General features: G+C 41.9%; 1 protein-coding gene across 1 annotated transcript in view; it reads right to left on the minus strand.

The window, feature by feature from the left end:
* The window catches only part of ANTXR2 (ANTXR cell adhesion molecule 2), a 151,175-nt gene that overhangs the window by 47,842 nt on the left and 81,163 nt on the right, over nucleotides 1-22,170 (minus strand). Inside the window, exons 14-16 of the mRNA XM_081332803.1 lie at nucleotides 21,353-21,445; nucleotides 17,950-18,117; nucleotides 15,655-15,735 (exon numbers count right to left, since the gene is read on the minus strand). Of these exons, the coding sequence (XP_081188929.1) occupies nucleotides 15,655-15,735; nucleotides 17,950-18,117; nucleotides 21,353-21,445 (342 nt within the window). The remainder of the gene's footprint in view (nucleotides 1-15,654; nucleotides 15,736-17,949; nucleotides 18,118-21,352; nucleotides 21,446-22,170) is intronic.

The raw sequence follows: 22,170 nt of genomic DNA on the forward strand, positions 1-22,170 counted from the left end.
TAATGGGGAAAGGCTTCTATCAGGAAGCTAATACATTAGAATAGAACAGAGTTGGACGGGACCTTGGAGGTCTTCTAGTCCAGCCCCCTACTCAAGCAGGAGGACCTATACCATCTCAGACAAGTGATTGTCCACTCTCTTTTTAAAAATTTCCAGTGATGGAGCGCCCACAATTTCTGGGGGTAAGCTGTTCCACTGGTTGACTGTCCTCACTGTCAGGAAGTTTCTCCTTAATTCCAGGTTGCTTCTCTCTTTGGTCAGTTTCCAACCATTGTTTCTCGTCCTTCCCTCTGGGGCTTTGGAGAATAATGCCGACACCCTCTTCTTGGTGGCAGCCCGTCAGATACTGGGATACTACTATCATGTCACCCCTATTTCTTCTTTTCTTTAGATTGGCCAAACCCAAGTCCTGTAGCCGTTTTTCATACGTTTTAGTCTCCAGGCCCCTGATCATCTTAGTTGCTCTTCTCTGAATTTTTTCCAGACTCTCAGCATCTTTTTTGTAATATGTTGTACAAAACTGGCTGCAGACAATATAAGATGTGCCTAGCAGAGGCCTTATTTCATAGATCAGGCAGGCCATAGGAAGAACATTATAGAGCGCACGGTTGATGAGAGTTGGCAATAACGTCCAAAGAACAAGAACTGGAGAATGAATTTGGGCTCAAAGAGGATCCAAGGGCACAGTTCCAACCTTATTTCCCAAAAAACACACCATCATTCAGTGGTGGAGCACATGCTCTGACGACAGCAAGGTCCAGGTTTAATTGCCATCACAATTCAAAAAGGTCAAGCAGCAGATGACATGAAAGACCTTTGCATCAACGCCTGGAGAGTTTCTATCAACCAGAGTGAGCAACAGGCTGCCAAATGGGCAAAAAGCCTCTCTTTTTATAAAGCAGTTTCTAAAGCAGAGTTCCCCAACTTTTTCCACTCTGCAGACTGGCGGGGGTGGTGGTAGATGGGAGGCAGAGAGAGAATGGTTCCACGCACAGGGCAGTCAAGCATGCATGCACAGCCTGCCGCTGCTCACGTGAGCAAGGACGGGGGCACGTGCTCGCCCGCCATTTCTGCGGCCTGATTCCAAAAGGCTCAAGGACCGATAGTGGCTGTGGCCTGGGGACCCCTGTTCTAATGTAAGGCCCACAACTCATGTCTATGTGTGTGTGTGTGTGTGTGTGTGTGTGTGTGTGTGTGTGTGTGTGTGTATGTATATGTATATATATGTGTGTGTGTGTATATATATATATATATATATATATATATATATATATATATATATATATATATTTGTATTCACACAAACATAAAAGCAAATTTTCAGAAGCAGGTGCTCATCTCTTCTAGGTGCAAAAAAAAAAATAAGCGGAGGGCGGCGGTAACAATGAAGGCGACGGATTTTGTGATTAGAGAAAAATCTTAGCGAGCACACGCAGTCATTTCAAAATGTTAATAACTCAATTCCTTACTATTTCTCCCTCCCCCTCCCAACTTTTAGTAACTTAATGAAACTGTACTTCATTAATATGGGCCAGGAGCATGAAAAAATTAATTGTGAAATTAATAAAATCATGAAGAGTTATAGGAGCTCCATAAAAGAATGAGAAGAAGTAAAATTGGATTAAGTACCTATTTGAAACCAACTACCTCCTTTTGGCTCATGTGCAAATGAATTTCTCTTGGCATTTCTTGAGCCAAACTTTTTTAAATGTGCTTTTTCCAAAGGCAACTGGACTATGTTTTTTTCCTTGAGGAAGAGGTTTTGTTTCTCATCTAAGAAGCAAAGTCGGAAATGAAAAAGCTTCATCCAGTTGCCTTTTGAAAAAGCACCTTTGGGACAACCATGGCCTGGATGACTGAGAATCTCCATAGACAATCATTCAATGTGCATGTTTTAGTCCATGAGCCAAATAAATCTGTTCTGAGGAGTAATTAGGCTGGTCATGAATATCACCCACAATATGACTAATTGAAATATGTTGAACCTCATCAATGGCTACTTCGTTGTAACTCCTTTTCTATGCCTGTATTTTTTCAACCTCATACCCCAAAATTGTACTTACTTACAATACCGTAGTATTCATACATTTTAACAAACTTAGATTTGATCCCTATTATCTTCCAGGTGGCAATGCTGTGACAACGGTGCTTATTCCCCGGTCAACAACAAATACATTTATCCAGTGCTTTTTTTGTAAAAGAAAAAGGTGCCAGAACTCACACGTCATACAACCCGCCTTGCCTACCCTACAAGGTTCCCTCCAAAAAAGGTGCCGGAACTCCGTTCTGGGCATTCTATCAGAAAAAAAGCCCTGCATTTATCTGTTCCAAAGCCTTGGCCACTGCCTGTTTTTAAGCTTTCTAAGCAATCGGAACATTCATACATACAGGTAGTCTCAACTTACAACCATTTGTTTAGTGACCACTTGAAGCTACAATGGTACTGAAAAGAAGTAATTTATGACCATTTTTCATACTTAAGACTGTTGATGCATCCCTATGGTTATGTGGTCAAAATTTGGATCCTTGGCAATTGGTTCATATATATATCACAGTTGCAGTGCCCCGGGGTCGCGTGATCACTTTCCACAACCTTCCGACCCGCAAAATCAATGGGGAAGCCAGATTCACTTAACAGCCATCTTATTAACTTAACAACCAGAGTGATTCACTTAACAAGGTTGGCAAGAAAAGTCGTAAAATGGGGCAAAATTAACAATTGTCTCGTCTAGTGACAGAAATTTGGAACTCAATTGTGGTTGTATGTTGAGCACTATTTGAGCACTATGAGGTGGATACGCATATAGATCAGTATTTATAGATATATGCTCATACATGTGGTCATCTGTACTAATGTACTGCTCATAGAATGGTTTATATAATCAATAATTATAACTGTAAATAGAAATCTGCCGTTTTAAGATAAAAAGTTGTACCTTTCTCCATTATTATTTCCGTTCTGCATGTAAGCATGCTGTTTTATAGAAAATATGGAAGTTTTCTTGAATCCCTCTATCATTCCGCTCAATTAGGATATCCAAATAATAATTTCCCAATAAATAAAGATGACTGCTTTTAATAACAGTCAAACAAGGCACTCCCTTGTACTTATTGTCTATTCTTTACAAGTCTGTTATCAATAAAATAATGGATTTACCCATATAGTCGCCCTCAAGTCATTGACACAGAATGTATTTGATTTACAGTTAAAGAAAACGATGCTCCGCTCTTCTTAAAGAGGTCTGGTTCTGGATAAAAATCTGTACACCAGCACTACACAACAGCATATTCTGAAATACCAAAACTGATGTGCCTCATCTCAAATTCAAGATGTTACGCAATCTGCAGCCTTCTCTATACTGATAGTTAGCCAAGCTCTGTTCCTAGGAGCTACTGACAGATTGAAATAAATATGGATATTTATGTAAATTATTATATTTTGCATAGGGCTGCAGATAGGAAATGTATGTGTTCACCTCCATACATGCATACATAAAAAGTTCCATATTTTCTATAAAACAGCGTGCTTACGTGCAGAACGGAAATAATCATGGAGAAAGGTACAACTTTTTATCTTAAAATGCCAGATTTCTATTTACACTTATAATTATTGATTATATAAACCATTCTATGAGCAGTACATTAGTACAGATGATCACATGTATGAGCGAGCATTTATCTATAAATACTGATCTATATGCGTATCCACCTCATATTTCCCAATATTCTTTTCTATATCCCAATATGTCAATACAATTAATTAGAGGTCATACACTACAGATAGTCCTTGACTTACAACAGTTCATTTAGTGACCATTCAAAGTTAAAACATCACTGGAAAAAGTGACTTATGGCCATTTTTCACACGACCATTGTGGCATCCCCATGGTCACATGATCAAAATTCAAATGCTTAGCAACTGGTTCATATTTATGATGCTTGCAGTATCCTCGGATCATATGATCCCCTTTTGTGACCTTCTGACAAGTAAAGTCAATGGGCAAACCAGAGTCACCTCACACCCGTGTTCCTAACTTAACAACTGCAGTGATTGACTTAACAACTTTGGAGAGAAAGGTCGTAAAACGGGGCAAAACTCACTTAGCAAATGGCTCACTTGGCAACATAAATTTTGGGCTCAGTTGTGGTCGTACGTTGAGGACTACCTATATTCAAAATTGTAGATTTCTTATAACTGAAAGACAGATCAGAATGGAAGTGGAATAATCCCTAAAGAGTTATTTCTAAAACATACATGGAAACATACTGATTTTCAGAACATTTGTGAAATTCACCTGGAACGCTATGCGTTAACATGCAAACATCAGAATCTGCCCTTCTTTTTTCAACATTAATTATTACCATGTCCAAGTGTTGTGTGTGTAGGTCTTTAATCATCAAAAATCCTCATTCAGACTGGGCTTTTAATACATTGTCAATAAATCCTGTATCTACACAAACACATCATAATTCATAAAAGAGCATCTGATGCTTCTATACAGACAGTGCATTAAGGACTTTCCTAATTAATAACCCAGATTAAAACGTCTTGGCAATCAATTAAGATTAATGACAGAAATCACTCTCCATTTTCTGCATGCCTGCCTTCCTTCCCCTCCTGCACCTTCTCAGTATCCCCATCTCAGACTGTTAAAACCCCAGAATGTGAAAACTTTAATCCTGTTATCTGCTCCCTTCTTCATCTGAAAAGCTTAGAGATTAACACGGCAGATAATATCAAATTTACAACCAGCCCCTCGGACAGCTGCCCTATTTTCTGGAGTTAATGGAAAAGGAACTAATCTGGTTAAGAGCGTAAGACTAGTTCATAAATCTGGGTGCACAAGACAGTTAAAGCTGTCAGGTCTCCTCTGGAGGGGAGCAGTCGAATTAAACTGTCACGTTCCTACATGCAGTTTCTGGAAGGCTAGCAAGACCTTCTGTAAACTGGACTAATGAGATACTTGGCATTAGCATAAACCACATCAGTTCCCAATACTCGAGGTCATAATCGCAGCCTTGGAATCAGGGAGTCTGCATTTTACGACCGAGCACCGTTCTACAGAGAAGTCATCTCCTGTCCCAAGAGCACCATTTCAATTAAATACGAGTGTTTTGTTCCAATCTGCCTTTTAGTAGGACGCTCTGCTGAAATGTAAAAGTGAGTGAGTGAGTGAGAGAGAGAGAGAGAGAGAGAGAGAGAGAGAGCACCACGATGTAAAAAAGATGTTGAGACTCTAGAAAGAGTACAAAGAAGAGCAACAAAGATGATCAGAGGACTGGAGGCTAAAACATACAAGGGATGGAATTGGGTATGTCTAGTTTAATGAAGAGAAGGGCAAGGGGGGGACATGATAGCAGTCTTCCAATATCTCAGGGGCTGCCCCAAAGGAGAGGGAGTCAAGCTATTCTCCAAAGCCCCTGAAAGCAGGGCAAGAAGCAAAATAGATGGAAACTAATCAAAGCAACCTAGAACTAAGGAGGAATTTCCTGACAATTAGAACAATTAACCAGTGGAACAACCTGCCTCCAGAAGCTGTGGGTGCTCCAACACTGGAAGTTTTTAAGAAGAGACTGGACAGCCATTTGTCTGAAATGGTATAGGGTTTCCTGGCTGAGCAGGGGGTTGAATGAATGAATGAACCTTTATTGTCAAAGTACAACCACGTATACATTGAGATTGGCTGAGCCTCCCTTTGGGGCCCCCACCCCCACAACTCACAGTGTCAACAAACCCACCATCTTGTTACACCATGTGAGCTAATTGCACAACACACCGGCCTCGCAAGTCAACCATACATAAAATTATAAAATTATTTCTTGGACTAGATGACCTCCAAGGTCCCTTCCAACTTTATTATTATTATTAAATATTGGAGAAGATGTCACTCTGGAAGGATGCTGGTAAGAATACAGGTAGTCCTCGACTTACAATCACAACTGAGCCCAAACTTTTTGTCGCTAAGTGAAAAAAGTGGCTAAATGAGTTTTTGTTATGACCCAGGTGGTCAAGGCAAGGCAAGCCCTAGAGAATTCGTTACTTATTTCAACAAAAGGTCTAGCAAACAGACTTCCGATGACTGGTAAGGCTCCATCCCCATGCTACCTTGAAAGCAGCCATCCTCAGCCCCTCAAACAACAGCCCCTATTGTACACATGAAGTCCACAGAGTAGGAGCAAGCAAGGTCCAGGGTTCCAAGTCCAGTCCACAAGGCAGAGTCCAGGCACAAAAGAATGGGTGTCTTCAGGAAAAAGGAAAGGTCCAAGGCAAGAAGCAGTTCCAAGGGCACAGTGGAGCAAAGGCCAAAAGCAGACCACAAGACAAGGGCAAGGTCCAAGACAAAAGGCGAAGAGCAGTCTTCCAAGCAAGGCAAAACAAACAGCAATAGGCATGAGTCAAAGCTGGGGGGAGTTTGTTGTTGTTGTTAGTTGCGAAGTCCTGTCTGACCCATTGCGACCCCATGGACAACGTTCCTCCAGGCCTTCCTGTCCTCTACCATCTTCTGGAGTCCATTTAAGCTCACACCTACTGCTTCAGTGACTCCATCCAGCCACCTCATTCTCTGTCGTCCCCTTCTTCTCTTGCCTTCAATCTTTCCCAGCATTAGGCTCTTCTCCAGTTAGTCCTTCCTTCTCATTAGGTGGCCAAAGTGTTTGAGCTTCAACTTCAGGATTTGGCCTTCTAAAGAGCAGTCAGGGTTGATCTCCTCTAGGACTGACCGGTTTGATCGCCTTGCAGTCCAAGGGACTCGCAGGAGTCTTCTCCAGCACTGTAGTTCAAAGGCCTCGATTCTTTGGCGCTCAGCCTTTTTTATGGTCCAACTTTCACAGCCATACTGTACATTGCAACTGGGAAGACTATAGCCTTGACTATACGCATTTTGTTGACAGGGTGATGTCTCTGCTTTTTAGTGTGCTGTCTAGATTTGCCATGGCTTTCCTCCCCAGGAACAAGCATCTTTTAATTTCTTGGCTGCAGTCCCCATCTGCGGTGATCTTGGAGCCCAGGAAAATAAAATCTGTCACTACTTCCATTTCTTCCCCATCTATTTGCCAGGAATTGAGAGGGCCGGATGCCATGATCTTGGTTTTCTTAATGTTGAGTTTCAACCCAACTTTAGTACTCTCCTTCTTCACTCGGGGGGGGGGGGGAGTGTAAGCCAAAGCAAACAATTGTTCCTGGAAAGACTAACTCCCCACAGCTTCTCTTTAAGTCAATCCCCTCCAGTGTTCCTTGTGAGGAGGGGTGGGGCAACCTTCTCCCGAGTAGCCTTGCAGCCCTTCTCTGGGCTTGCCTAAGGTCCACTCTCCGTGCCCTTGGATCGAGTGGGGGAGGCACCTGTTCCTCATCAGAGGGGATCTACAGCCAATCAGCACCACTTCCTGTCAGCAGCCGTTCCTCCCCTGTGTCTGTGCAGGCAGGCAGCTCTCTGTTGGGTTGACCACCTCCGCCAATGCCCAAGGGGCCTGGGACAGCATCGTCCTCAGCCCATGGCCTCCCCAAACACGCCAAGGAAGATATGCCATCCTTGTCGGATGGTCCCGGTTCCTCCTCCTCCTCCAAACTGGGCTCTGATGTGGCCATCACAGTTTCACCCCATTTTATGACCTTTCTTGCCATAGCTGTTAAGTGAATTACCACAATGAAGTAAGCAACACGGTTGTTAAGTGAAACTGGTTTCTCTATTGACTTTGCTTGCCAGAAAATCGCAAAAGGTGATCACATGACTCCGGGACACAGCGATCCTCATAGATATGAACCCGTAGCCAAGCATACAAATTTTTATCAGGGATGCTGCAACAGTCAAGTGTGGAAAAACTGTCATAAGTCACTTTTTTCGGTGCCATTGCAACTCTGAATGGTCGCTAAGCAAATGTTGTATGTTGAGGACCACCTGCACATTCCTTATTTGTTAGACTGTAGATCAGTGTTTCTCAAACGTGGCGGCCTGAAGATGTGTGGAAATCTCCCAGCCAGGCTTGGTGGGGAAGTTCTCAAGGTTGAGAAACAATGCAATAGATTCTAGCTTAGATAGAACAGGCTTGGTGTGTAAAAGAAATGGAACTTGTGACATTTAAGCCACAGTGCATCAAGGCTGATCAGTTTTAGTAGAGAATTCGACATGTGATTTAAGTAGGACTAAGACCGGAAGTCTAGTCTACTCAATCTTATTAAAATGTGCTATGTGAACACCTTGGTTCAGTAAACTCACAAAGGCCAGTAAATCTGGATAGAAATGGACCCTTAGCTTGATAACCACGTTGTAAGGAAGATTTGAATGACTGGAACGTAAAAAGAATGTGCGATAAACAACATGAACCTATTTATTAGCAAATTAATAACGAAATGAACAGGTAAAAGGAAGAAAAACGGAAGCGCTATATGGTTGTGAAACAAAGAAACAAAGGGGAAGAATTAATCCATCTGAAATGAAGGGGAAAGAGATTTGTGGGTTTGACAAATATCTGCATGGAATGGAAGGAGTGCAGAGAACGCATGGAAATCTGCGCCAGAAAGTATGAATTAAAATCATCTACATTATTTTTTTTATTAAAAAGTTTTGCAATACATTTTATCTTTAACAAAACAACCCCTCCCCTCCCCCATCCCCCCTTCCCAGCCCACCCCAACCCTCCCCCCCTCCCCTTCCCCCCTCCCCGACTTCCCAGAGCTAAATACAAGGTATAAAAGTAAAAAACAATCATAAACTACCATATGCTAACCACAATAAACTATTAAAATCATCTACATTATTGTGGTGCGTATAAAATCATGAATCCAAAGGTGGATTATAGTGGGATGTCCACTCCTGGGACTGGTGATAATAGGCATACCGAAAGAAGCAGGGATAGGTTCTGGGGGAAACGGTGCAATGTTTTGAATGAATGCAAGTTCATTCAGGGGAAAAAATTACTTTATTAAGTGACAGGAGTGAATGGATGGAAACATATACCGAAAGCATACTGACAAAGTGACTGGGCCATTCAGAATAACAGGTTTGGAAGGGACCTTGGAGGCCATCTAGTTCAACCCCTGCTCAGGCAGGAAACCCTACACCATTTCAGACAAATGGCTGTCCAGTCTCTTCTTAAAAACCTCCAGCGTTGGAGCATTCACCGCTTCTGGAGGCAGGTAGTTCCACTGGTTAATTGTTCTAAGTGTCAGGAAATTTCTCCTTAGTTCTAGGTTGCTTCTCTCCTTGATTAGTTTCCATCCGTTGCTTCTTCTCCTGCCTTCGGGCGCTTTGGAGAATAGCTTGACTCCCTCTTCTTTGGGGCAGCCCCTCAAATTTGTAAGGATGCTACATGACAGTTTAATTCATTTATTTTTTAAAAAATGAGAGAGGTAAAGATTAAGGCTGACGTTTATTTTAAAAACCTGGAGGTATCAGCCTTGGTATCTTTTGTTAGATACCAGAAAATAGGGTAGGGTAGAAAATAGATTGTAGAATACGATTTAATTCTTTAAGAGCGTATCCTTGTACGCTGTTAAGACTCGGTGAATGTATTCTGTTCGTATTTCAGCCTCCCCCAATGCGTGCTTATATGCACAAGTGTGTATAAAGACATAAATAAATGAACGTGGCGATAAGTTTTCAACCCTGGCAAATCTCATAGAGAAGAACTAACAAAGAGAGTTGCCCCCTCCCTCCTCCCTCCCCCCCCCGAAAGAAAAGAGAGTAATTTAGGTGCCTGTGTGTCAATCCTGATTTCATAAATCAACGTGCGTGAGCCAGCTCAGATTAGCAGCAAAAGAAACCTCATGCTCACACTGAACTTCATGCCAACTTTCTGTCTACGGTTGCCCCCAACCCACTTGAAAGACGCACCGAGGAAGAGGCAGAAAAGAACAGCCGACACCATTTTTTGTAGTAGCGTGACAAGATGTTGTTGCAACAATGCCTAAAAAAAAAAAACCCGCAAGCGACTGCAGTGGTCGGAAAGCAAACGGAGCCTCAACTAAATTCAAGGAGGGTTCTAGGAGAATTGACTCCTGTCTTGGTTTTTTTGTTTTTTTTTTAAATAAAAACAACTCCCAAAAAGTACCCTTTCTTTTCCTCTCTTCTTCTTCTCTCCTGACTTGAAAGAAAATAGCCGGGGCCTCCACGGCGGGTGTATCACTTATAAATTATCTTCTTGGTGGTTCCAAAAAACTAACTCCAATCAAATCAACACCCAGCCCAAAGCAGGCTTTGAAAAGACAAGAGCTCCTGTGGGTGACCTCCAGATGTTTGATGGAAGGTCTTCAAAAGAGTTTGTGGCTTAATGTGAGCTAAGGAGGAGGAGGAGGAGGAGGAGGAGGAGGAGGAGGAGGAGGAGGAGGAGGAGGAGGAGGAGGAGGAGGATGGAGACTGGAATCCCCACTCTCCATCCTCCGTTATTCCCTGGAAATTTGGTGGCAGATGTTACCCCATTGCATTTCTCTGTAGTAGCTTTCTTTGCTTCTCTGCCCACCATAACGGAGTCAAACTACATTAGGTTTGTTCTATTTGTGCCTCGGGCAATTTTGGGAGCGCAGCTGTGTCCATCTCCACTCTACCTTTCGTGTTTCAGCCCCGCCTCAGGCAGCAAATGTGAGACCAAACAATCCCCATTCTTCCTCCTTATCTACGTCTGCTGACAACCCAGAAGTCTCCCTGCAGGGGGAATGTGGGCCTAAGCCTCTGCCTGGAACAGATGTCGGGGACAACCTGCTAACTCACACCTGTACAAGCCGCGCTCACCTCACCAAGTGCCGGCTGAAAAATTGATGACTCCGAGGGGGGTTCCATCTGCAATCAAAGCCTTTTCTGATCAATGGAAGGCAACTCTCAAACCAAGCCGGCCTCCCCATTAATAGATGGCATTTGTAAAGAAAGAATGGCGGCGGGGGGGGGGGTTAAACGGAAGGAGGAAGGAGAAGGGTTGTTTTATTTTTCCCCTCCTCTGATTCTTCACGCTTCAACTTCAAGGGGCTAATTGAGCCTTTGGAATTCTAATGGGACAAAGTGGAGAGACGGATGGCAAGGACACATTTCGGTTCGGTTGCATTTCAGCGTCCCGGGAAAGGAATGACTTATAATCGCATGAGGAGGGTCTGAAGACGTGTCTGTACTGAAGGAACTTATGAATACCCAAATAAATTTCCCTTCAGGGTATAAAACGTGGATGTTCCCCAGATAGTAACTATGTTTTTACAACATAGCAAATCGCTACTCAGTGATAATGTTTTGCTTCCTGAGCTAGCCAACAGCCAATTTCCGGCAACTATCCTGAAAAGGTTGCTTTCGTCTTCATTTCTTTTTTTCCCCTCCATCAAACTTTTACCAGTGAAATGAGGAAGGAATGGAGGAAAGTGAGGATTAGGGGACCGGAGGCTAAAACATATGAAGAACGGTGGCAGGAATTGGGGATGTCTAGTTTAATGAAGAGAAGGACAAGGGTGGACCTGATAGCCGCGTTCCAGTATCTCAGGGGCTGCCACAAAGAAGAGGGAGTCAAGCTATTCTCCAAAGTGCCTGAAAGCAGGACAAGAAGCAACGGATGGAAACTAGTCAAGGAGAGAAGCAACCTAGAACTAAGGAGAAATTTCCTGACAGTTAGAACAATTAATCAGTGGAACCACTTGCCTCCTGAAGTTGTGGGTGCTCCAACACTGGAGATTTTAAAGAAGAGATTGGACAACCATTTGTCTGAAATGGCAAAGTGTCTCTTGCCTAAGTCGGAGGGTTGGACTAGAAGACCTCCAAGGTCCCTTCTGACTCTGTTGTTCTGTTTATCTTAGATTGGCTGGCACCATGCTCAAGGATGGAGGTTTTTTTGCCCTCTGAGCTAAGATATTTCTACTACTTCCCTACTTATCTTTTTTCCTCCTCCTTTTCTTTGACTATACCAAATATTTTTCATTATTTTATTTTTCTAACCATATTTAGAGCCTTGGTGGAGCAGTGGGCTAATGCCTCCTTAAGTAACACCAGCTGCCTGCAATTAGTGCAGGTTCGCATCCCACCAGGCTCAAGGTTGACTCAGCCTTCCATCCTTCCCAGGTAGGTAAAATGAGGACCCAGATTGTTGGGGGCAATTAAGCTGACTTTGTAATAATGCCGCTTGGGGGGGGGGCAAAAGCCCTAATAAGCAGGCATATACTGTACATAGAATGAAGGCTACTGCTAAGCTTGTAAGCCGCCCTGAGTCTTCGGAGAAGGGCGGGATATAAATGGGATTAAAATAAAAATAAAAAAATTAAACATTGGCTGTTATTTATTTTATAGATGAGCAGAGTTCTCAATGGTCTTAAGAAATGAATTTTATTTGAATTTGTTAGGCTTCTCTTCTGCCTCGTCCTCTTACCGTGTTAGCATCCTGCAGAGTACGCAGAAAAATTATCCATTCTTGTGACACGGAATCCAGGAACAGACAGTCCATTGCCAATATTAAATCTGAATCAGAATTAGAAACAATTCTAAACTTTTACTAATCTGCAGATGAAGGCAAACTCCTTTGCGTTCAGGGTGATTATTTTTTGTTTGTTTTCTTTCATTAGGGCCACTTTCCCCCCCCCCAATTTCTTATTTTAGGGGCTCCAGAATTGTCCAAGAACATGTAACAAGTCACATATATTTGAGTGGTGGTTCTTTATCGGCAGAGACGATGCCATATGGGAAGGAACTACAAAAACATACATGTTACGCTACATAATCTCCAGTTATTTAAGGAGAAATCAATTGATGAAAACACTTCTCGCCCAGAAGTGGGTTTCTCTGAATCATTTGATTCATATTTAGCAGGTTTACTTGAAAGTAGTGGGTTTCAACGGAGCTTCCTGGAGAAAATTGCCCAGTTAATGTACAAGTCCACCACCCGTCTCAGAAAACACCGGTGGCATGAATGAAAGATGTTCAGAGGTTTTGAATGATATCCCAGTCTTGCCTTTAACTTGTTCAATTTTAAAAAGCAGTGTTACTGAACACTGAAATCTTGATGAATTCTCCCTTAAAGAGTTTTTGAAAGCTGAGCTAACTTTCTGGCTCCTTTCATTTGCAATCGCAGGCAGTTTTTAACATACTTCCTGAAAGTTTCTGCACCAAGGATGTTTAAAATCGCCAAGAATTCTTATCTACTAATGCCAACATTATTGACAAATTTCACCCCTGACGGTTCGTGATATACAAGCTAGGAAGTCTGTCTTATGACCCTCAAAGAAGACAAAATTAAAAGCCAAGAACAAATCTCCATTTTAAGGTCTACACTAGCTTGCCTACAACCAGGCATCCTCCAGATGTGTTTGAATGGGAACTCATCGCATTCCCACTGACCAGAATTTCTAAAGGTTGCAAGCTCAAAGTAACTAGAGGGCAATAGGTTGAAAAAGGTTTATTTATTTATTTAGTTAGTTAGTTTTATATACCGCCCTATTCCTGAAGGACTCAGGGAGGTTTACAGGGCAAAATTTAAAAGACAATATAAAAGTTGAAATAGAAATAGAATTAAAATGAATTAAATTAATTAATAGCCCAACAAATTAAAACAAAATTTAAAAACTTAAAACCCCTCAGTCCAGGCCAGATAGATCAAAGAACCAGGTTTTCAGGTCCCGGCGAAACAAACAAAGGTCGGGGGCGGTCCGGAGTTCCACAGGCAGCTGATTCCATAGGGCAGGCGCGCCCACAGAGAACGCCCTCCCTCTGGGGATCACCCGCTGGCACTCCCTGACCGGCGGCACACTAAGGAGGCCCTCCCTATGGGAGCGCACAGGACGATGGGAAGTTGATGCTGGCAGCAGGTGCTCCCTAAGATAATCTGGGCCCATGCCATTTAGGACTTTATAGGTCATCACCAGCACCTTGAATCTCACCCAGAGGGCAACTGGAAGCCAATGCAGCTCGCGGAGAAAAGGTGTTACAAGGGAGTATCGGGAGACTCCCATCACAACTCGCGCGGCTGCATTCTGCACCAGCTGAAGCCTCCGAGTGGTCCTCAAGGGCAGCCCCATGTAGAGAGCGTTGCAGTAGTCTAACCGGGAGGTCACGAGCGCATGAGTGACTGTGCGTAGGGCATCTCGGTCCAGATAGGGCGCACCAGGCGAACCTGGGCAAAAGCCCCCCTGGTCATGGCTCCTATATGATCTTCCAAACTGAGCCGTGAATCCAGGAGGACGCCCAAGTTGCCATACACAAGTCCAATAAAAGAGAATATTTGTAGTTCAGGGTTGAACTGTGGGGTCCTGGGTTCTCTCTAAGTTTGGTTATTTTCTTGCAGACATTTCATTACCCAACTAGGTAACATCATCAGTTCCCTTCATTAGCTAATAATTCCTGATTCATACATACATGTACAGCATTATAAAATGGCAAATGTGAGCTAGAACCCACAGGATACTCCCCAGATTTCAAAGCACTATGTCAGGGGTCTCCAAACTAGGCAACTTTAAGACTTGCAGACTTCAACTCCCAGAATTCATCAGACAGCCATGAGGAATTCTGGGAATTGAAGTCTGCAAGTCTTAAAGTTACCAAGTTTAGAAACCCCTGCACTACAGTATATGATAAACTACCAATGAGATTTGAAGCATGGGCCAGAAGAGGAAGCTTGAATAGTAGTTTTGGCTGTTATGGGAGGAAAACTAAGGTTAGTTCATAATTGGCACCACAGATGAAGACACCCATTCCTTCTGTTCACCAGATAACATCTCACATCTCCTATTCCCAACCTCTTGCTTTCCAAACACACTGTTAATGCCATTTTTGTATTTTCTACCCAGAGCTGTTTGCCATTGGAGTGATGTACAAGGCCAATAGATAAGTAAGCAAGTAATAAAACATCTGGAAGTGCTCAACTGAATAATATATGCTATGTAAAATAGTGGAGAAAAGTCATTCTATCTAATATAGAGTGGAGTGGCGTGGAGTGGAGTGGAGTGGAGTGGAGTGGAGTGGAGTGGAGTGGAGTGGAGTGGAGTGGAGTGGAGTGGAATGGAATGGAATGGAATAGAATAGAATAGAATGGAATGGAATAGAATAGAATAGAATAGAATAGAATAGAATAGAATAGAATAGAATAGAATAGAATAGAATAGAATAGAATAGAATAGAATAGAATAGAATAGAATAGAATAGAATAGAATAGAATAGAATAGAATAGAATAGAATAGAATAGGCTTTATTGTCCAAGTATGATTGGACACAAGGAATTTATCTCCAGTGCATAAGCTCTCAGTGTACATACAAACAACAAGGTAACATGATCAGTGTACATACAAACATACAAACAAACATGTACATACAAACAACAAGTATACATACAACCATCAAGGTAATATAATCATATGATACCAAATAGAAGAAGGTACTAGAAAAGATGAGAAGGGTAATTGTAACACAGCGCCACTGCATGGAGGAGAAGATCCATACATTCTCCTATACCAGGGGTCTTCAAACTTGGCCCTTTTATGACTCGTGGACTTCAACTCCCAGAATTCCTCAGCCAGGCAGGCTGGCTGAGGAATTCTGGGAGTCGAAGTCCACGAGTCATAAAAGGGCCAAGTTTGAAGACCCCTATCCTATACCAATAGAAGATTCTTCCCTTGCACTGAGCATATCCCAGGAAGCTTGAGAAGCTGTGGTGCCCCTCCTTCAACCTGCTAAGGAAAGCCCTCAGGTGCATCTGTTCACCCACCTCATCTCCTTGCTGTGGTCGCATCAAAGACACTCTGTCGTACTGCCGCCTTAGCAAAGCCCAAAGGGCATCAAGCCGACCCTGTAAAGAGAAAGCCAGGAAGAATTTTGATGATTTGGCAGAGGTGAGAACCATTTCCCAACCCATTAACCATCCTTGGATATCTGTCAGGCATCATCTCCAGCCAAATGACACTGCAGGATAACAATCACTCCTTAAATGGGACGCTATTAGGTGTAAATTCTCTTTAATGGGAACACACTGGGCCAGCGATGCATGAGTAAGTAGTTCCTAACAGTGTGTTAAATGAGTTGGAAATTCCTAAACCTGGGCTTTTAAAACATACAGACTAAGATCAAATAAAGCTAAATAAAGTAACACTAAATTCATTCACTCAAAATATTTGGCTGTATGGGGCCAAATATATTCAGGATTTCAACCCCCGGTCTTGATTAAAGGCTATATCGTATCTCCATTTAAGTAAAATTTTGGCCAATGAAAACAGGGAGTTATTGGGTGAAGCAAAGTTTTCTCGAATATAAATGGCAAGAAATAGATTAAACCACCACCACCACCCCAAAAAATAGAGTAAGGTTATTTTTAATTACTCCTTTGTTCAATTTTGTATAACATTGGATAGAAATAGAGGTAGTTCTTCATATATGACTGGTCATTTAGCAATTGTTTGAAGTTACAACAAAGCTGCTTTATGGGATTTGACCCAACCCTGTCAGCCTTTCATAAGACCTTAAAAAACTGGCTATGTTGTGGAGTCCTGGGGCACTGAATGTGCCAAGGGTCCCATTTCCTGACTATACAGGTAGTCCTCAACTTACAACCACAATTGAGCCCAAAATCTCTGTGGTTAAGTGAGTCAGTTGTTTTGCCCCATTTTTCGACCTCTCTTGCCACTGTTAGGTGAATCGCTGCAGGTGTTAAATTAGTAACACAGTTGTTAAGTGAATCTGACTTCCCTTTTGACTTTGCTTGTTAGAAGGTTGCAAAAGGGGATCAGATGACCTCGGGACACTGCAACCATCATAAGTACATGCCAGTTGCCAAGCATCTGAATTTTGAGCACATGACCAAGGGACGGTTGTATGTTTGAATGAAATGGTCATAAGTCATTTTTTTTCAGTGCCATTATAACTTTCAACAGGTCATTAAATATCATTGTAAGTTGAAGACTATCTATACTGCTAACGGGCCAAATATTTTGCTCTTGTGTATCTTGAACTGGATGTTTTAAATACTTTCCCCCCCTGATTTTATTATTTTAAAATGTTTCTTAAATTTTTAATTGTAAAATATTTCTGAATTGAAAGCCGCCCAAAGTCATTGACTGAGATGGGGAAAGAAAGAAAGAAAGAAAGAAAGAAAGAAAGAAAGAAAGAAAGAAAGAAAGAAAGAAAGAAAGAAAGAAAGAAAGAAAGAAAGAAAGAAAGAAAGAAAGAAAGAAAGAAAGAAAGAAAGAAAGAAAGAAAGAAAGAAAGAAAGAAAGAAAGAAAGAAAGAAAGAAAGAAAGAAAGAAAGAAAGAAAGAAAGAAAGAAAGGAAGGGCGAGGGAGGGAAGGAAGGGGAAGGAGGGAAGAAAGAAAGAAAGAAAGAAAGAAAGAAAGAAAGAAAGAAAGAAAGAAAGAAAGAAAGAAAGAAAGAAAGAAAGAAAGGGAAGGAAGGCTGAAGGAGGGAAGGAAGGAAGGAAGGAAGGGAGGGAGGGAGGGAGGGAGGGAGGGAAGGAAGGAATGAAGGAAGGAAGGAGAGGGAGGGAGGGAGGAAAGGAAGGGGGAGGGAGGGAAGAAAGAAAGAAAGAAAGAAAGAAAGAGAGAAAGAAAGAAAGAAAGAAAGAAAGAAAGAAAGAAAGAAAGAAAGAAAGAAAGAAAGAAAGAAAGAAAGGGAAGGAAGGCTGAAGGAGGGAAGGAAGGAAGGGAGGGAGGGAGGGAGGGAGGGAAGGAAGGAATGAAGGAGAGGGAGGGAGGGAGGAAAGGAAGGGGGAGGGAGGGAGGGAAGAAAGAAAGACAGAAAGACAGAAAGACAGAAAGAAAGAAAGAAAGAAAGAAAGAAAGAAAGAAAGAAAGAAAGAAAGAAAGAAAGAAAGAAAGAAAGAAAGAAAGAAAGAAAGAAAGAAAGAAAGAAAGAAAGAAAGGAAGGGCGAGGGAGGGAAGGAAGGGGAAGGAGGGAAGAAAGAAAGAAAGAAAGAAAGAAAGAAAGAAAGAAAGAAAGAAAGAAAGAAAGAAGGAAAGAAAGAAAGACGCTGAAAGCAAACATGATATTCAATGATAAAGGATTTATCAAGTACCTTGATAGGAGTGTACCATTTTTCCTGGGAAGGCAATGAGGTAGGCTTTGATTTCGGTGCTCTAGGTGGAACCGGCTCATCTCCTTCCTCGGGGAGTTTCACCACTGCATTCTTTGCTTTCTCCAGCCGGGCTCCTTCCTCAGTTGACCCTTTGTCACCCCAACGGACCTAAAGAAAGCAAGTCTCCATATCAGACTGGCCGTCCGCTTCAACACAAGAAGCTCGCTCTTCTTGTTCGTGCAGAATCCATGTGCCAATAAAGGGGAATACTTGCAGCTCAGGGTTGAAATGAGGGGTCCTTGGCGCTCTCTGAGTTTGTTTTCTTGCAGACATTTCATTACCCAAGCTAGGTAACGTCATCCATGCTAGCAGGGAGTGTGGTTTGCTCCCAGTTTATATTGTAGTGTCTTGATCTGTCAGTGTTGGTGGGAGTGAGCTTGGCTGGGCCGTTTACTGTTAGCTTTTTGACAGTCCCTCAGCTGAGATATTATTTACTTCTTGATTGTTGGTCTGACGTTAATCTTGGGAGCTAATCTATGCTCATCTGGGGGCTGATCAAGAAATAAACAGATAAGCTCTCATGCTGCCCTTTTTCATTCCTCCCCCCGTATATTGGAATTGTGAAATCCCAAACTTCAAGGAAGGAAGAAGCAATTCACAAAGAAGCAATTTATTGCTTTGGAGAATCCTGAGAGTGTCAGGGTTATTTGGGGGTTCAACCATCCTTTCATGATCCTCACCTAAGCCAATTTTACTATCATCATACTATCCTGCATAGCTGAAGCTAAGAGCTAAGAGCTTGCCTATCTCGGCCTGCTACATGAACTTAAAGGGTACTGAATCATTTCAAAAGTATTCCAGCTGCGTTTCAAGTACAAATATCACCCTTATAAAATCACTTGGCTGGCACACAATGAGAATACACATACAGCGCTATATATATTTTCCTTCCAAAAATAACTAAAATTGACTTGAAAAGCCTTATTGTCTCTTTGGCATTCAATTACTTGAAACAAGTTTCTGTTATTCGGGGCCTAATGAAATGATGGAATCCATTCTTCCTAAGCTATGAAAAGACAGCCAAAATTGTTCTATTTATTGGGGGTGGGGGGGACCTACAAGGACATTCTTATAGTCCAATTCTCATTTTTAAAAAGTCAATGGGCCAAACTGACATCAAAGCTCATCAAGATCATCAAGATTTCAGTAGGAACATAGGAAGAATCACTTCTAATCTTTTATACAGTAGTGGCCAAAGTTGCGGAAACCTTTTTGGGAAAAGTGTATTTTTGAGGTTTGATGGCTAATAACACCACCTTTTCTTTTCTTTTCTTTTTTGGGAGTAGTACCATAAAATTATATATCAATGGAAAGATAATTTAATCAGGAATGTAATGCAACAAAGTTTGCTGAATTATCTGTACTGTATTCTATGAAAAGTTATAGCCAAATAACCAGAAAAAGGAAGCACAACTTGCCTAGGTTGATATCAGCTAGCTTTCCTTCATCTGATTGTAGCCAATGAGCACGAGTGTTTAGAGAGCCAATCAGGTGTCATCTTGTTATGGCAATGAGCCAATCAGATCACGGTAGGATTCGGTTATTGGTGTCACGTATTGAAGCTGAGAGGAGGACATTTGTCAGTGTGTGATGTGATCGCTATCAAGTTGGTTGGGGGTTTTTTGTGTTCTTTCATTTAATGAGCTTGTAAAACGTAATAAAATTAAAGTAATGGTGCAAAGAGTTGACTGGTCGCCCAGAAAGCGATGTAAAATAGTATTGTTAAGTGAACAAGGCTACAGTTATAAAGAAATTAGAAGAAAAATTGGTGGAAACTTAACCAAAGGTGGCATTTCTACTGTACACTTTTCCCAAAAGGTTTCCACAATTTTGGCCACTACTGTAGATACCACTCAGTGCTAAGAAAAGCTGGAATAACCTAAAGGTCATCCAGTCGCTGTATCCAGTTTCTACAAATGACCAATCACATGCCTCAATGGAATCAATGCACGATGCACAAAAGCAATAACTCAATGATAATCCACAGCAACTCATATTTGAAAATGCATAACTCTGATTGCGTAGCTTAGTTCTCTCTTAGATCTTAACTTTTTTTAAGCTAAACATAAAATTTACACCTGCAAGCATATTGCTAATGCAACATGTGGAGAAATGCTGTCTTTTCTGTGCTCTTTTATACATCAACCAATACCACCCATTGAGTGGTATTAGGTTATGAATGAGCGGCATATGGTGACCTAGTGACGAAGATGCTCGCCTCCCACTCGGAAGGTTGAGAGTTCAATCCTAGGTAAATTCTCTCTTGGGGCACAAAGAAAAAAATATCTGCTGTGAACTCCATGCAGGTGTCAGGAAGGGCATCCGGCCAGTAAATGCTCAGCTCCATCCAGTCGCACCGACTCTACCCTGAATTAAGTGATTACAAGGTCGTAAAAAGGTTATGGAAAAGAAGAACATTGACCTCTTCGTCCACTTTTCTTCAAACTATATCTTCTGACCCTCAGATCTCCCCTTTCCAATTCCGAAATGAAACTTCTAAAAGAAGAAGCAGTGCTGAAGGCAATGTCATCTTAGAACAGAGGTGGGGAACTATGGCCTCTTTATGACTGGTGGACTTGGACTCCCAGAATTCCTGAGCCAGAACTCTGAGAGTTGAAGTCCACCAGTCATAAAAGGGCCACAGTTGCCCACCTCTGTCTTAGAACAATTTAAAAAAAGTTAGCAATTGTTATTTATTCATGCTGTTAGAATAATCTGTGGTAGAGGACAGGAAGGCCTGGAGAAACGTTGTCCATAGGGTCACGATGGGTCAGACACGACTTCGCAGATAACAACAACAAGGAATAATCTGAGCACAGCAAGCATAAAGTTGCTGTAGAGAGAAGGTAAGGACTGATTCTCACATCAGTGAAAACAAAACAAAACAACAACAACAGAACAATGGACCACCCAGTGGATCTAATGGGATCATCGTGCTTTGCAGGCATTGCTATAACTGCTATTCCACCTCAATTCCTGGAGGAGAACCCAAAGTCACAGCTGCTTTCTAGCAAAAGTACTCAAGGCAGTGTACTTCATAATCATAAAACGATATCATTAATCAATAATACAACAGCCCCAAAGAGGTGGCTTCATATCTTGACATTTTACATTCTTCCAAGCCCATCAGATTCCATGGAAGCTGCACAATGTTTTGCAATAATTAACAACTGAACCTAACAATTCATAAGGTTCAGCTGCTGCCCCATCAAAGTCGAAGCCCAGTTGCTCTGGCTTAGCTTCACATCCAGCCACACAGCACCACGGTAGCTGTCAGCAACTCCCTTCAACTCACACGAGATGTTACATCTCCTACGGCAGTACTCAAATCCACGCTACTGACCTCCATCCTTTTAATTCCACCAACTCCTCGTCCACCATAGTAGGAAGCGTCCACTGTCGGCCATTTTTTGGAAGGCAAAGGATCTTCTTCCTCCTGAGAAAAATCCAAGAACATTTTTTGGGGGGCGAGTGGGAATAAATTTAGATTTTTGGAAAGAAAGAAAAATAACAAAACTCCTCATATATATATCTAAAACCAGCTTACTCGCAGGCAACCTTTTCCTAAAAGTGATGTGAGGCAAAACAGTGAGAACACAAGGAAAACAGAAGCAGTCCTTGACTCACAACCCTAATTGAGCCCAAGACTTTATGTTGCTAAGTGAGAAAATTGGTTGAGTGAGTTTTGCCCCATTTTATGACTTTTCTTGCCACAGTTATTAAGTGAATCACTGCTGTTGGAATAACCATGATTTCTGTTCCTATACATGAAGCTGGCTAATACTTTTCTACCATGGAAAGTCTTCAGTGAATCATGAATAAGGAAGTAAACAATAAACCTTGGAGAGATGTCATTGGCTACAGCCATATAAGGGCATAATTACAGAACTTTTCACACCATTGGCTATCCCATATAAGGCAAATTCTGACACCTCCTGCAGGTGATTGGTCATTACTGTATCAGCATCTACTATTAACACTAATGTCTCCTTTTAGGATAGGTTTAGAAAAACACATGTGTACTTAAATCATGCAGGATTGGCACGATGTAACCGTTTAATCATGATTGGTTGATTTGAACAATAATTAAACATGATTGGTTGTCTGAACTATAAATAAACGAGGTCTACCGCTCCTCGTGGTTCGGTGTTTGTCCCAGGA

The sequence above is a fragment of the Vipera berus genome, assembly GCF_964194415.1.
Source record: "Vipera berus genome assembly, chromosome: 7".
Lineage (NCBI taxonomy): Eukaryota > Metazoa > Chordata > Lepidosauria > Squamata > Viperidae > Vipera > Vipera berus.